At 39.9% G+C, this 11,702-nt stretch overlaps 5 protein-coding genes and 1 non-coding gene across 9 annotated transcripts; 4 read left to right on the top strand and 2 right to left on the bottom strand.

Annotated features, from left to right (window-relative positions):
* Window positions 1-848: 848 nt before the first annotated feature.
* On the top strand, window positions 849-3,460 carry LOC111197792 (probable serine/threonine-protein kinase PBL28). Of its 3 annotated transcripts, XM_022691012.2 has the most exons (8): window positions 880-1,044; window positions 1,205-1,511; window positions 1,592-1,779; window positions 1,921-2,119; window positions 2,193-2,356; window positions 2,451-2,555; window positions 2,747-2,869; window positions 2,940-3,460. In XM_022691012.2, the coding sequence occupies exons 2-8, from the start codon at window positions 1,403-1,405 to the stop codon at window positions 3,177-3,179; spliced, it is 1,128 nt and encodes a 375-aa protein (XP_022546733.1). In that variant the 5' UTR covers window positions 880-1,044; window positions 1,205-1,402; the 3' UTR covers window positions 3,180-3,460. The 3 variants fall into 3 exon arrangements, with proteins under 3 accessions (XP_022546734.1, XP_022546732.1, XP_022546733.1); XM_022691013.2 differs by having other exon boundaries at window positions 849-1,469; XM_022691011.2 differs by having other exon boundaries at window positions 878-1,511.
* On the bottom strand, window positions 1,779-4,948 carry BNAA09G29830D. 2 transcript variants are annotated; one of them, XM_048740934.1, is made up of 4 exons: window positions 4,162-4,948; window positions 3,793-4,078; window positions 3,589-3,694; window positions 1,779-2,593 (listed from the first exon to the last, which is right to left on the bottom strand). In XM_048740934.1, the coding sequence occupies exons 1-2, from the start codon at window positions 4,863-4,865 to the stop codon at window positions 3,799-3,801; spliced, it is 984 nt and encodes a 327-aa protein (XP_048596891.1). In that variant the 5' UTR covers window positions 4,866-4,948; the 3' UTR covers window positions 1,779-2,593; window positions 3,589-3,694; window positions 3,793-3,798. The 2 variants fall into 2 exon arrangements, with proteins under 2 accessions (XP_048596891.1, XP_048596890.1); XM_048740933.1 differs by having other exon boundaries at window positions 1,779-2,100; window positions 3,805-4,078.
* Window positions 4,949-5,016: 68 nt separating this feature from the next.
* Window positions 5,017-6,753, top strand: LOC106367588. The gene is made up of 5 exons (XM_013807396.3): window positions 5,017-5,250; window positions 5,350-5,515; window positions 5,594-5,674; window positions 6,249-6,372; window positions 6,457-6,753. Exons 1-5 carry the CDS (start codon window positions 5,097-5,099, stop codon window positions 6,496-6,498), a joined length of 567 nt encoding a protein of 188 aa, XP_013662850.1. The 5' UTR covers window positions 5,017-5,096; the 3' UTR covers window positions 6,499-6,753.
* Window positions 6,754-6,907: 154 nt separating this feature from the next.
* TRNAV-AAC lies at window positions 6,908-6,981 on the bottom strand. Its single transcript has one exon. It is a non-coding gene; the product is annotated as a tRNA-Val (tRNA).
* A 52-nt stretch (window positions 6,982-7,033) lies between these two features.
* On the top strand, window positions 7,034-9,856 carry LOC106367589. Its single transcript, XM_013807397.3, has 11 exons — window positions 7,034-7,270; window positions 7,568-7,935; window positions 8,037-8,195; window positions 8,309-8,383; window positions 8,497-8,562; window positions 8,649-8,741; window positions 8,825-8,968; window positions 9,077-9,184; window positions 9,298-9,349; window positions 9,446-9,511; window positions 9,615-9,856. Exons 2-10 carry the CDS (start codon window positions 7,618-7,620, stop codon window positions 9,466-9,468), a joined length of 1,038 nt encoding a protein of 345 aa, XP_013662851.1. The 5' UTR covers window positions 7,034-7,270; window positions 7,568-7,617; the 3' UTR covers window positions 9,469-9,511; window positions 9,615-9,856.
* A 99-nt stretch (window positions 9,857-9,955) lies between these two features.
* Window positions 9,956-11,571, top strand: BNAA09G29800D (uncharacterized protein YuxK). Its single transcript, XM_013807398.3, has 3 exons — window positions 9,956-10,242; window positions 10,459-10,626; window positions 11,190-11,571. The coding sequence occupies exons 1-3, from the start codon at window positions 9,972-9,974 to the stop codon at window positions 11,399-11,401; spliced, it is 651 nt and encodes a 216-aa protein (XP_013662852.1). The 5' UTR covers window positions 9,956-9,971; the 3' UTR covers window positions 11,402-11,571.
* The last annotated feature ends 131 nt before the right edge of the window (window positions 11,572-11,702 follow it).

Genomic DNA, 11,702 nt, shown 5'->3' with positions numbered 1-11,702 from the left:
AAGTGAATACCTTTACGATTAGTAGAATGCACATTCCTCTTTTTTAGAAATTTAGTAAATAGTAAAATGGACGTTCTAAAAGAAGTAGATGAACGTGTTTATTTTAGAAATTGTTTTCTACTATACTATTTTATGTTGAAGACGCATTCTACTTTTAGTAGAACGTATCTTAAAAATCTTATTTACCAAGTTTTTGAACAAAACAAAATTACCAGCTTGTGTATATGGATGTTTTATTAATTGTTTATATTTTTAATAATTTTTTTGATTCTCAAAATTATTTATTTTATTAGTTTTCAGAAATACAAAGGGTAAAAAGGAGAAAAAATGGACAAAACTAGTTTTATACCAAAGGGACAACAACCTGGTTTTTTTATTCTCTTTTGGCAATTTTCCCAGTAAATTTCAGCAAATGCTCATGTCACACTTCGGATATAGCATTCGTGATTGCAACTATGTTCTCGGCTTGGGTATATTATAGTCCATAAACAATTTCAAGAAAGGTTACTTTCACTTTAGTTATATGGACCCATAACCGCCCATTGTGAGGTCTGGCCCGATATCTGCGAAGAAGACGGCATATTGTCTCCCGATTGATATAAAACTTCAATCACTCTGCACTCTTAATATAAAAACGACAAACAAAGTAAAGATGACTCATCATTTTCTGTTTGAAGCAAAATTTCACCCGAACACAAATGTTGAATATACAATTAGATACGTTAAAGTTACAGTAACCTATGATTTGACAAGCTAATTATGAAACTAAGATTGCTTTTACGAAAATTAGAGGTCTTCTTCTTCTTCCCCTATAAACAAATAAATGTATCTCCATCACTCAACAGACAAATGAAAACAACACTAATATTAAAAAAGAAAACAATTGAAACGAAAAGGGGAAGGAAACACTCTTGAAAGCAGCTTCCCATCTCTCTCTATTCAGAAACAGATACGTAAGTAATTATACACATATACTCTGGTATATACTCTGGTAGAAGCAGATAGATTCAGACAAGAGAACCAAACCAAGTGTTAAAGAAACAGGTAAAGTCTTTCTCAAGATGCTTTGATTTACTTTTGCTTCACGTACATGTAATCTTACGTATTCTTCAGCTCTACCGTCTCTTTCTTTCTCTATAACGTCGGTAGTTGAAATACTGCTGTTGAGTATTTCACAAATCTAACTCCTCCAATATCAATTTAGTAGCTTGAAAGGTTTTAAAAAACAAGAGAGAGAGAGAGACTTGATGCGCTCCTCTATATCTCGCTCTTCTTCACACAACACCCATCTTCTGTGTTTCTTTGGAAGCAACTAACTCGGAAAGGATATAATTCATCAGAAGCTTGCCTTTGGAATGGTCTCTCGCTGCACCTACTAAGCGTAAAGACACAAGCAGAAGCTATGCATTTTCCTCTTGTTTCGGCTTGGAACAAGAGAAGGAGAAGCAAATCCTATGATACGGATCCATGTACGTTCCTTTTCTCCATCATCTTCGCCAGATGGCGTAAAAGTATGTTGTTACCTTCGACATTACTAATACTGGATAAAAAGGGGTTTAAGTGAAACTGAATCAATAACCTTACTTCTCAGGGGTCTACAGAACAGCAGAGTGCTGGCAAATCGAAGATCAGACGTCTCAGCCAAGGAAACGAAGATATGGGTCATGTGTTTATACCCTCAAGGAAATGGAAGAGGCTACAAATTCCTTCAGTGATGACAATCTCCTCGGTAAAGGAGGCTTTGGCCGAGTTTACAAGGGCACTCTAAAAACAGGAGAGGTACGAACTAATGTATATCGCTTCATTTAATTTGATTTACAACAGGCTTTATACTGTTAGAAATGTTTACTAAGAAGTACATGTTTGTCAAAGATGAAAAAAGAACATACGTATTATCTTTGATCCTTTCACTATTTGAAGGTTGTTGCGATCAAGAAGATGGATTTACCTCCGTTCAAAAAGGCTGACGGAGAAAGAGAGTTTCGTGTGGAGGTGGATATCTTGAGTAGACTCGACCATCCAAATCTGGTATCTTTGATTGGCTACTGTGCAGATGGAAAACACCGCTTCCTAGTATATGAATATATGCAAAACGGAAACCTGCAAGATCATTTGAATGGTAACTGTCAAAACGATATAATAGTCCACTAAAGGCAAAATGACCACTAAACTGAGTCTTTTTTTTATCACAGGATTAAAAGAAGCAAAGATAAGCTGGCCAATAAGGCTAAGAATTGCACTTGGAGCAGCGAATGGACTCGCGTATCTCCATTCAAGTTCTGGTGTTGGCATTCCAATTGTTCACAGAGATTTCAAATCGACCAACGTTCTCCTAGACACCTACTATAACGCAAAGGTACCCTTTAAAGTACATTAACGTTGCATGGTTTATGCAGCTAAAATTCAAAGCATTCACTAAAAAAATAAGACGTGGAGTGAAATCCTTGCAGATATCAGACTTTGGACTAGCAAAGTTGATGCCAGAAGGAAAGGACACTTGTGTGACTGCAAGAGTTCTAGGAACTTTCGGCTACTTCGACCCAGAATACACATCGGTAACGATTCTTACTCATGTCTTCACATGATTCCCTTCCTATAAATAACGTTGATAAGGCAAAAGGGTAAACTAGACGTTACATAACTAATAAGAAAACTCTCTAACAATGACGTGAACTCAAATATCAAAACTCATAAGCAAGAAAAGACAGTTTTAGCATAATAAATTATTCAATTTGTGATGTGGCAGACAGGTAAACTTACACTACAAAGCGACATTTATGCATTTGGGGTCGTGCTTCTAGAACTACTGACCGGACGCAGAGCAGTTGACTTAACTCAGGGCCCAAACGAACAGAACCTGGTGCTACAGGTAAAGTGGCCCCTACTAGCTTCTAAGATTAACATACAGAATAAACTGCTGAATCTTCTCTACGTTTCAGGTCAAGAGTATACTGAACGATAGAAAGAAACTGCGCAAGGTTATAGATCCAGAGCTGTCTCGGAACTCATACAGCATGGAAGCTATAGCCATGTTTGCTGATTTGGCATCACGTTGCATCCGTATAGAGAGCAGCGAGAGGCCTTCGGTGACGGATTGTGTTAAGGAACTGCAACTAATTATCTACACAAACTCGAAGGGTGGCTTGGGTGGGACGATACCTACATTCAGAAGGCTCTAGACACAACAGATTCTTTCAAAGAAGTGATAATGGATTACGTCATTTTTTTCCAACAATGAGAGGTTGCTGATAAAAGAAAACAATCCTAATTAATAATAATTCCAACTTCCAGCTGCTAAAATTATATCAAAGCGAGACATTATTTAGATGTATATACTATAAAATCACCATGTAAATCGGGGTGTATATTGTGTTTTATTTGCCAAAGAGTGTTTTGCTTGCAGAGACATGAGTGTTTAATATATATATATACGTTCAGGGGTGTATCCTTTTCTGTTTCCTATTTTCGCCTTATGCTTAAACTTTTAGACCGCACATATGTAAACAAGAAAGACAATCACAACCAAAACAGGAAGAAGAAAACAACAGGTAAAGAAAGCTAAGTCTGATAAGAACATGAGTGACATACCTCTACTACGATCATATAAACAGCAAGTTGAAGCAAGAAATTGGAACATCAACAGTGGACGGAAGGTGGTAACAACTCATCCTCTTGGTCAAGTCACATGTAGTCCCTGCATGATGGAGCCAATCACAACAAGTTCTAAGTTTATTTGGTCTCAGACAAGGTAGACAAACACTAAACGCTGATTGGTACGTTCACAAACTGTACCCGTGTTCATACATTGACCGAGGAGGTCAGCTCATTATCAGACTCCACCACATCTGAAGGGCTGGTGGTGGTCGGTGGAAGCTTCTTGCGCATCAAATGCTTACGCCGCTGCAACATCAAAAGCACCAAAACAGTATCGGTCTTAACAACCTCGTAACCTGCTTTCTTGTACATATTGAAAGGAGCCTCGTCGACCATCCTGCAATGCAAGTAGACATCTTTAGAAGGACTAAGCTGAGATATGAGCTCTTCACTCGCCTTCAACAAATGCCACCCAATCCCTCTCCTAAACCAATCATCACAAAAAAAAAGTCACAAACTTTTATCATAAAACAACATTAATTAACAAGAACAACACTAAATAAATACCTTCTAAGATCCTCTTTCACAGTCATGTTACACACATAAGGTGACTCCTTTGGAGGAGTCGGAGAAGGAGGAGAAGCATTAGCACCTCGTTTATCAAGACAAACCTCAACAGTTCCAGCCATCTCAACAACCTCCTCCTCTCCATCACTTAAAGAATCCGTTTTCCTCCTGAAGAATCCGACTAACGTCACTGCGTGCGGCAACACTTCCCTCCTCTCGATCAGATACTGCTTCACCAAGAACCGCAACACAGACTGATACCCAGAAGGCAACATCATCGACTCTCCAAACGACTCGGCGAGGAGACTCACCGTCGAATCCATCTCGTCTTGTCTCATAACACGAATCCACATGGTTCCAGACTCCAGCTCCTGGAAATACGCAAATCCTTCGAGAGCTTTGAGCTTCTCTAGCTCCGCGTTGCTTAAGAATCTCCCCGTGCGGAAGGTTTCCTCGAGAAAGTCGTAGCTTCCGCTGGATTTTGTCGGGGTGGATTCTTCTTCTTGTTCTTCTTCTCCTGTTTCTGTGGCGGTTGAGATTGAAGGAGAGTGCGAAGAAGGAAGGGAAGCGAATCTGAGACTTGAGCGACGGTGAGATCTAGAAGTGTATAGTGAAGGGTATCTAGACGAGAGAGTAAGCTTCGTGGATTGGTTTTGCTTGAGAGCATCGAAAGAGAAAGCAAGTGCGATGCTTACGGCCGCCATTGACACACGCGAAGATGCTTCGTCGTCTCTCTCTCTCAAATGGATAAAATAACTGACAAATTCGGTAGTGATGATAGTTAAACGCAGCGTTTTGAGGATAAGCCCAAAGCCCGGTAAAGTATATGGGCTTGAGGCCCATATCTCGAGATGTACATATGTAATTTTTTACTGTTTTCTCTACATCGACGTTTCAGAACGCGCGATTGAGAAGCCGGAGGGAAGGCGGCCGCCATGGATCCAGCAGGAGCATCGGTGGCAAACGACATCGGAGGAGAAGGCGAGAAGTTCGCGGTGGGGAATATTTATTCGGTTAAAGTGATCACCGGAGATGAGTTCCGAGGGATCGTCATGGCTTACGATCCAATCCCCAACTTCGTCGTTTTTGATATCCTTTTTTTATTCTCAAAATAGTTTTTGAATTCTATAAATTTTGTAAGATTATTGTTTTGGTGAATCATCCTTGACGAGATTGGGTTTTGTTCACAAGAGGGTTCGAAACCTAGAGCTGGGCACTCAAAGAACACTCGGATGGTGAATGCGAGTTTCATAACGGGGCTGTCGTATCTGGGCAAAACCGAAGATCCGCTTCTTACAGACAACTGTTGTGTTAATCTTGACTCGCTCCGAGCCAAAGAGGCACTTGCTATCAGGTGAATATTATTGTTTTTGAATGCAAAGTCTTCTGCTTTTTTTTTTTGCTAAGCTTATTGGGGAAACGTATTGAGCAGGCAAGCGGAAGCAGAAGCTGAGAGATTGGGTGTTGGTGTTACCGCTGAGGCGCAGAGCATCTTCGATTCGTTGTCTAAGACGTAAAGATCTTTCCTTTTTTCGTTTTTTTCGAATTGGGAAGGTTTGTGGATAATTAGCTAGTTATTTCTCTGTCTCTTCTCGTGTGAAGTAGATTACTAATTTACCATGATTGCTTCGTTTTTACGAATTAGGTTGTGTTTGTTTATTGCTGATAGCGTTGGTAGAGATGGGAGTAATCAGATAGATGTTTGCTTAGTTTTATATACGTGTTAACAAGTGGTTGTTTTGAAAGAGATTTGCTAGAGTTTCTGTTGTGTTATTATTGCCTACATAGATTGTTAGATTCTGGACATGATATTAGTGTTGCATTACTCTAGTTCCCTTGTTGATGCTCGCTTTGGAACAAGATCTATTCAAAGTTTGTCTTTTTTCTCCCTTGATCTGTACTGTTTTAGTTTTGCGCTATTTTCCAAATTCAGCATGGTTTTAAATTATTGTCAACTATTGTTATTAGTTTCTATGTGATACAATTGAGATGCAGTGGGGATGCATGGTTTTAGACTTCATACATTTTGAAATTTTCTTAGGGGTTTCTAATGATTCGAATCACTTACTATCTTTTTCTTTTTACAGGCTTCCTGTGCAGTGGGAAAACTCTGACATTTTGGTGATGAAAGAAGTACGTGTTCGTAGCCCCTATCTTTCCGATTGTGTCTTTGGAGGAACTGATGCTGCCAACAACCGAGTCAAGAAAGTGGTAAGCCTCACTTTTTTCTTGCTATTTGTTAAACAAGCCTCCTTGTGTGTGATTATTAATGCCAATGGTTACCCCTCAACCCAGCTTGAACTAGTGAGACGAAGGTTGCAACTTGTTGGCACATAAGGCCAGCGAAAGGAGACGGTCAGTGAAGTCGCCAGAAAGGGTATGTTACTCTGCTACTAACCCGAGAAGGCGTCTAGAACTGATCGGCCAGGGAGAAGTGGGTATTGTTGGCTTTTCTCGCATGTTGTTGTCTTTACCAGATTAGAAATTTCTTGAGTTCCATGGATGTGAAACTCAGGCAGACTAATTTCGCCATGTTTTCAAAATTTTATCAGTATTATACTATTATCAAATGGTCGTGCATTTTTGCAATCATACTTGGATTTTGTCTGATGTTGACAATAACCGCAAAACATAACAAGGCAGAGCACACTAGCTGGTAACAAACGGGCCTTCATGGAGTATTCCGTTTTCATCGTAGAGCCATACTAAGGCCCATTGTATTTTGGGTGGAAAAAAGCATAATTAGTGGCTTCGCCCGGGTTCGAACCGGAGACCTTCAGTGTGTTAGACTGACGTGATAACCAACTACACCACGAAACCTAATGTTAATTTTGATTACCAAACTGACGAGTTTATTGCTTTTCAGCTCTGGCGTCTTGGTAAACCATTAACCGGCGAATGCTAAACACAAACCCGTACCAATTAAAATTCCGGTTAGTATGTGAGTCGTACCGAAACGACACCCCTAAGACCGACCCACCTGACGCAGACCAAAACCCGGCTTAAACCCACCGTGGTCTGGTCTCATCTTCCCCACTGCGGCAAAGAGAGGAGAGCTCACGGAACTCGGGGGGAGCAATTAATCCAGAGATTCACCTCGTTTTGCTTGGTAAGATGTTATTTAACTATTCGGATTAGTTTGATTTTCGATGCATTCACTGGTTTTTCTTATTCCCCATTGATTCTCCGAAAGCTCTCGTGGGTTAGTCAGTTTCCTTATTAATCCACCTCAGTTATAGATATCTCAGATTAAGAGTATTCTCAGTCTGATACTAGCGATAGATTATTATCATCACGAATCTGAAATTTTATCAACTTGTTTTGTTTAACTGTAGTCAAATATTGATATCATTAGTGATAACAAAGCTGTTGAATTTAACTAAATTTTTGTGTGCTTTCTCTTCAGATAATCTGTGTGTGTGTGTGTGTGTGGGGATAACTACTACAACTACGGTAATGAACTGCCTCTCTCATCATGCGCGTTCTTACATTTCCTTGGGGCTTCTCAAGAGATCCAGCTATGTCACTTCCAAGATTCACCCATGCTTTTACATGCCTTCAAAGCCCTCTTTAAACCCTGCAAGTGTTGTCAGTCCACTCGGACTCTCCAGGGCTCATTGTTATTCCTCCAGATCAAAGTCTGCTAAATCGAAGATGTTGACGGCTGTTTCTGCTGCTGATAAAGAGAAAGACGCCTTCTTTGTTGTCCGGAAGGGTGACGTTATTGGAATCTACAAAGATTTGAATGATTGTCAGGCTCAAGTTGGATCCTCGGTGAATACATCTTGCAACCTTACAATATCTTGTGTTATGTTTATAGGATGGGAATATAAACTAAAGTAACTGTTGCATTGTTTTTTTTTGGGTAATGGTAGGTGTTTGATCCTCCGGTTAGTGTTTATAAGGGGTACTCGTTACCGAAAGACGCAGAGGAATATCTTTCTTCTGTTGGGATGAAGAACCCTCTCTACTGTTTTGGAGCTTCTGACTTGAGAGAGGATATGTTTGGCTCTCTCACGCCTTGTCTTTTCCAGGTATATGATAACTTTGTGCCTCCACTGTCTTATCTAGGCAGAATACTCTTCAACTGTCGTGTATGATTCGTCTTGTGTTATTAACTCCGCCTCTCTTTAAAACCCTTCTTTAGGAGCCATCTTCTTCTAAAGTTAAAGTATCTGAAGAAGAAGATACCTCAGAGATGAAGTCAAAAGATATGAAACCTGTAAGGACAGGGCTTTTGATTCTTATATTATAGTTTGAAGAAATAGCTGAAGTTTAATAATATTATGAGACAAAGCAACCTCAGCTCATTCCTTTAGTATTCATGTTTCTCAGGATATTCCTTCTGCTTCCACGTCATCGGTTTTTGATCAGCTAAAACCATCGTCTGTTACTTCAGATGTGAGTTGTGGTTATGTTTGTATTTTTATCATTATTCAGAATGCAGAATGTTTCTGGCTCAAGTTCTCTTTCCCGCCTTGTGGTAGGAAACTTGCTTTATTGAGTTTGATGGTGCATCAAAGGGGAATCCAGGTCTCTCTGGCGCAGCAGCTGTACTGAAAACTGAGGATGGGAGCTTGGTATGAATCCTTTTGGATCACGGTTTCATTTGAAAGTCATGTTCTGTCTCTAAAATTTTCATTTTTTTCTGAAAAAAAAACAGATTTGTAAAGTGCGTCAAGGTTTGGGGATTGCCACAAACAATGCAGCGGAATATCATGGATTAATCCTAGGATTGAGGCATGCAATAGAGAGAGGTTACAAGAAAATTAAAGTGAAAGGTGACTCCAAGCTTATCTGTATGCAGGTTCGTCAATGGAAATCATTTATGTATCTTTTTGCATTTAGGTAGTTTAATGAATGAATCAGTACGTTTTATCTCTTCTAAGTTACTAACGGTTTATGAGAATAACAGATTAAAGGTAAATGGAAGGTAAACAACGAGGTACTCTCGAAGCTGCATGAGGAAGCAAAACAACTAACCAACGAATGTATCTCTTTCGAAATCAGTCATGTACTAAGGGTGTGTTTCTATGTTCATCTATATCTCTTTGTATATTCACAGTTTTGTGCTTGAGAGCAAGATCACAACATGGCGTTTTTCTAATGCAAATGTCTGGCATTGTTCTTTTGCAGAATCTTAACTCTGCTGCAGATGAACAAGCAAACTTGGCTGTTCGCCTTCCCGGTTAGACAACCTAGTCTCACTTTTGCTCTGCATTTGATAATAGCTGATCAAAATGATGCAGAAAGCTAACCAAAATCTATGCTGCATTGTATACAGAAGGACAAGTTGAAGTGGCGTGAAGGCTTTATACTTTATTATATCCGTGAACGAAGATAGAGTTTGGTTTGTCCTTAGTCCTTACGCACCCCCATCAAAATCCGAATACTAGCCTGAACAAAAAGTATCCATTCAACATGACAACAACATGTTCTTCGTTTTCGTGCAGACAAACGAAACCACTAGAATGTGGTGAAGAGGAGCGAGGATGTGCCATAGAGATTTTTTTACAGAAAGTGAACACAAAACAATGTAGAATCAATCTCCCAGAAACAGCTAGAAGCTAAAATATTATTTGTCGTCTGACTTTGCAAAGTCTCCACTGAGATTCTTTTAGTACCTTACAGTACTTCTGTTCTTATTTAACTTAGTGGGCCGAGATTGGCCCAATAATATTTCATGTTGAACCCATTTTAATTTACTTTTGAGCCCTTTCGCCGAACTTGGAGATCAAGCAAAAGCACAGTTCCTCCATTGAAAGCCTGTAACTGTTTTTCCTGAAGGAAATGTCAAAAGGATTTCTAGAATGTTGACGAAGGCGCTTAGGATTTTGAAACCCAGGTCTAACCTCGGGAGTTCTCTCCACCGTCGACCGGTTTATTCCTCTTCTCCGTCGCGGAGGTTGACTCCCGGAGCTGTTTCTCGTACGACGGCTGGGGCTGCGGAAATCGACGCCGATGAAGCTGTCGCGTACTCGGACCCGACGGAATCGCCGACTGCGATGCCGATTATGATGCAAGCTCACCTTCAGCCACGTGTCGTCGTGTACGACGGAGTCTGTCCTCTTTGCCACGGAGGTACAATGTTCTCTCTCTATTAAACTCATAAGGAAGCCGTTTTTCGCGAGATTGTTAAGAGAGGTTTATCGATCGGTTCTGTCTATTGATTTGGTATCAGTCTCTTGATTAAACAATTAGATTTGGTTTTAGGATGATTTGATCTGAGTTATTAGCTATTTACTCAATCGATTTGGTAGGTTGTAGAAGCTGAGTAATGATTGTTCTTTGATTTAGGTGTAAAGTGGATCATCAAAGCGGATAAGTATAGAAAGATAAAGTTCTGTTGCCTTCAGTCTAAAACCGCTGAGCCGTATCTAACTGTGAGTGGAGTCACTAAGGAAGATGTTGAGAAGCGTTTTCTCTTTATTGAAGGTCTCGGTTCATACCATCAGGCCTCAACCGGTATGTGAATCTTCTTTTTCACACAGTTGCTTTTACAAGTTTCACAGAAAAGAGTTTCTCTGAAGAATTGAGTGAACATATGTGCCTAGCTTGAATGTGTTTCTAATGGCAACTAGAATCAGTGTACTAAACTGCGCATTGAGCTTCTTGCTTGCATTTGAGCTTTGCAGAGATGAACTCTCTCTCTAGTTAAGTACCCCAGCTTGTTAGTTATGGTAGATGGACTTAGTCGGGATGGTTAAGTATAAGATTAATTGATGCTGAAATGAATTAATCAGCTGGAGTTCTCTCTGCGAGACTGCTTATGTCAGATGGTTGCATAGTGACTGCTTATGTCCTGTGATTATACATTCTTGAGTTCTTGTCATATGATTGCGTAGGGACTGTTTATGACCTGTGATGATATATTGGTGAGTTATTGTGCTCTGCTTACGTGATGACTGCTTATGTCAATGGTTGTTTCTGTATAGTATGATTTTGTTTCTCAACATGTTTTCTCTATTGCCCAAGAATGAAGAAGCCATGGATTGATCTTTTGATTGTGTATCTTTTTGACTCTACAGCTGCACTTCGAGTGGTATCATACTTGCCTCTGCCTTATTCTGCATTGAAGGCTTTCACCATAGTTCCCACTCCTCTGAGAGACTCGGTGTATGACTACGTGGCCAACAACCGATATAACTGGTTTGGAAAAGCTGAGGATTGCTTGGTTCTGAAGGAGAAAGAGCTGCTGGAGCGGTTTATAGATCGAGACGAACTCATTGATCGATGCTAATGACACACCCTTCGACAGATATATTGTCCGCGTATATAAATAAATAGGGAACATGACTAGAGTTAACTTTCCAAGAACAGTGATCACAAACGCAAGAGTCTTTTTGAAAGCTAATCCTCATATAATCTTTGTTGCTATTTCTTCTAAATTACGTTGAGCAAATTCCAGTATCCGAATCCTTTTAAGTGGTTGGCAGTACCAAGATGTCAGATTGATAATTGTTGAACTGCCAGTCTACAAAATAAAAAGAATCAACGTTGAGATTTTATCTTCTGCTGAGAACAAATCCAAACTTAGAACA

Source organism: Brassica napus, chromosome A9 (genome assembly GCF_020379485.1).
Source record: "Brassica napus cultivar Da-Ae chromosome A9, Da-Ae, whole genome shotgun sequence".
NCBI lineage: Eukaryota > Viridiplantae > Streptophyta > Magnoliopsida > Brassicales > Brassicaceae > Brassica > Brassica napus.
Note: the sequence above shows the minus strand (reverse complement) of the source record. Positions and strands in the feature narration are given on the sequence as shown.

Bases quoted from the DNA above. Each gene is read 5' to 3' on its own strand.
- LOC111197792 (XM_022691011.2), top strand. From the start codon at position 1,403: ATGCATTTTCCTCTTGTTTCGGCTTGGAACAAGAGAAGGAGAAGCAAA. The intron at 1,780-1,920 runs GTACGAACTAAT...CACTATTTGAAG, and splicing joins GCACTCTAAAAACAGGAGAG to GTTGTTGCGATCAAGAAGAT. The intron at 2,357-2,450 runs GTACCCTTTAAA...AAATCCTTGCAG, and splicing joins ACACCTACTATAACGCAAAG to ATATCAGACTTTGGACTAGC.
- BNAA09G29830D (XM_048740933.1), bottom strand. From the start codon at position 4,865: ATGGCGGCCGTAAGCATCGCACTTGCTTTCTCTTTCGATGCTCTCAAG. The intron at 4,079-4,161 runs GTATTTATTTAG...TGATTGGTTTAG, and splicing joins GTGAAAGAGGATCTTAGAAG to GAGAGGGATTGGGTGGCATT.
- LOC106367588 (XM_013807396.3), top strand. From the start codon at position 5,097: ATGGATCCAGCAGGAGCATCGGTGGCAAACGACATCGGAGGAGAAGGC. The intron at 5,251-5,349 runs ATATCCTTTTTT...GGTTTTGTTCAC, and splicing joins CCCCAACTTCGTCGTTTTTG to AAGAGGGTTCGAAACCTAGA. The intron at 5,516-5,593 runs GTGAATATTATT...CGTATTGAGCAG, and splicing joins AAAGAGGCACTTGCTATCAG to GCAAGCGGAAGCAGAAGCTG.
- LOC106367589 (XM_013807397.3), top strand. From the start codon at position 7,618: ATGAACTGCCTCTCTCATCATGCGCGTTCTTACATTTCCTTGGGGCTT. The intron at 9,185-9,297 runs GTGTGTTTCTAT...GTTCTTTTGCAG, and splicing joins AAATCAGTCATGTACTAAGG to AATCTTAACTCTGCTGCAGA. The intron at 9,350-9,445 runs GTTAGACAACCT...CATTGTATACAG, and splicing joins CTTGGCTGTTCGCCTTCCCG to AAGGACAAGTTGAAGTGGCG.
- BNAA09G29800D (XM_013807398.3), top strand. From the start codon at position 9,972: ATGTTGACGAAGGCGCTTAGGATTTTGAAACCCAGGTCTAACCTCGGG. The intron at 10,243-10,458 runs GTACAATGTTCT...TCTTTGATTTAG, and splicing joins CTGTCCTCTTTGCCACGGAG to GTGTAAAGTGGATCATCAAA. The intron at 10,627-11,189 runs GTATGTGAATCT...TTGACTCTACAG, and splicing joins ATACCATCAGGCCTCAACCG to CTGCACTTCGAGTGGTATCA.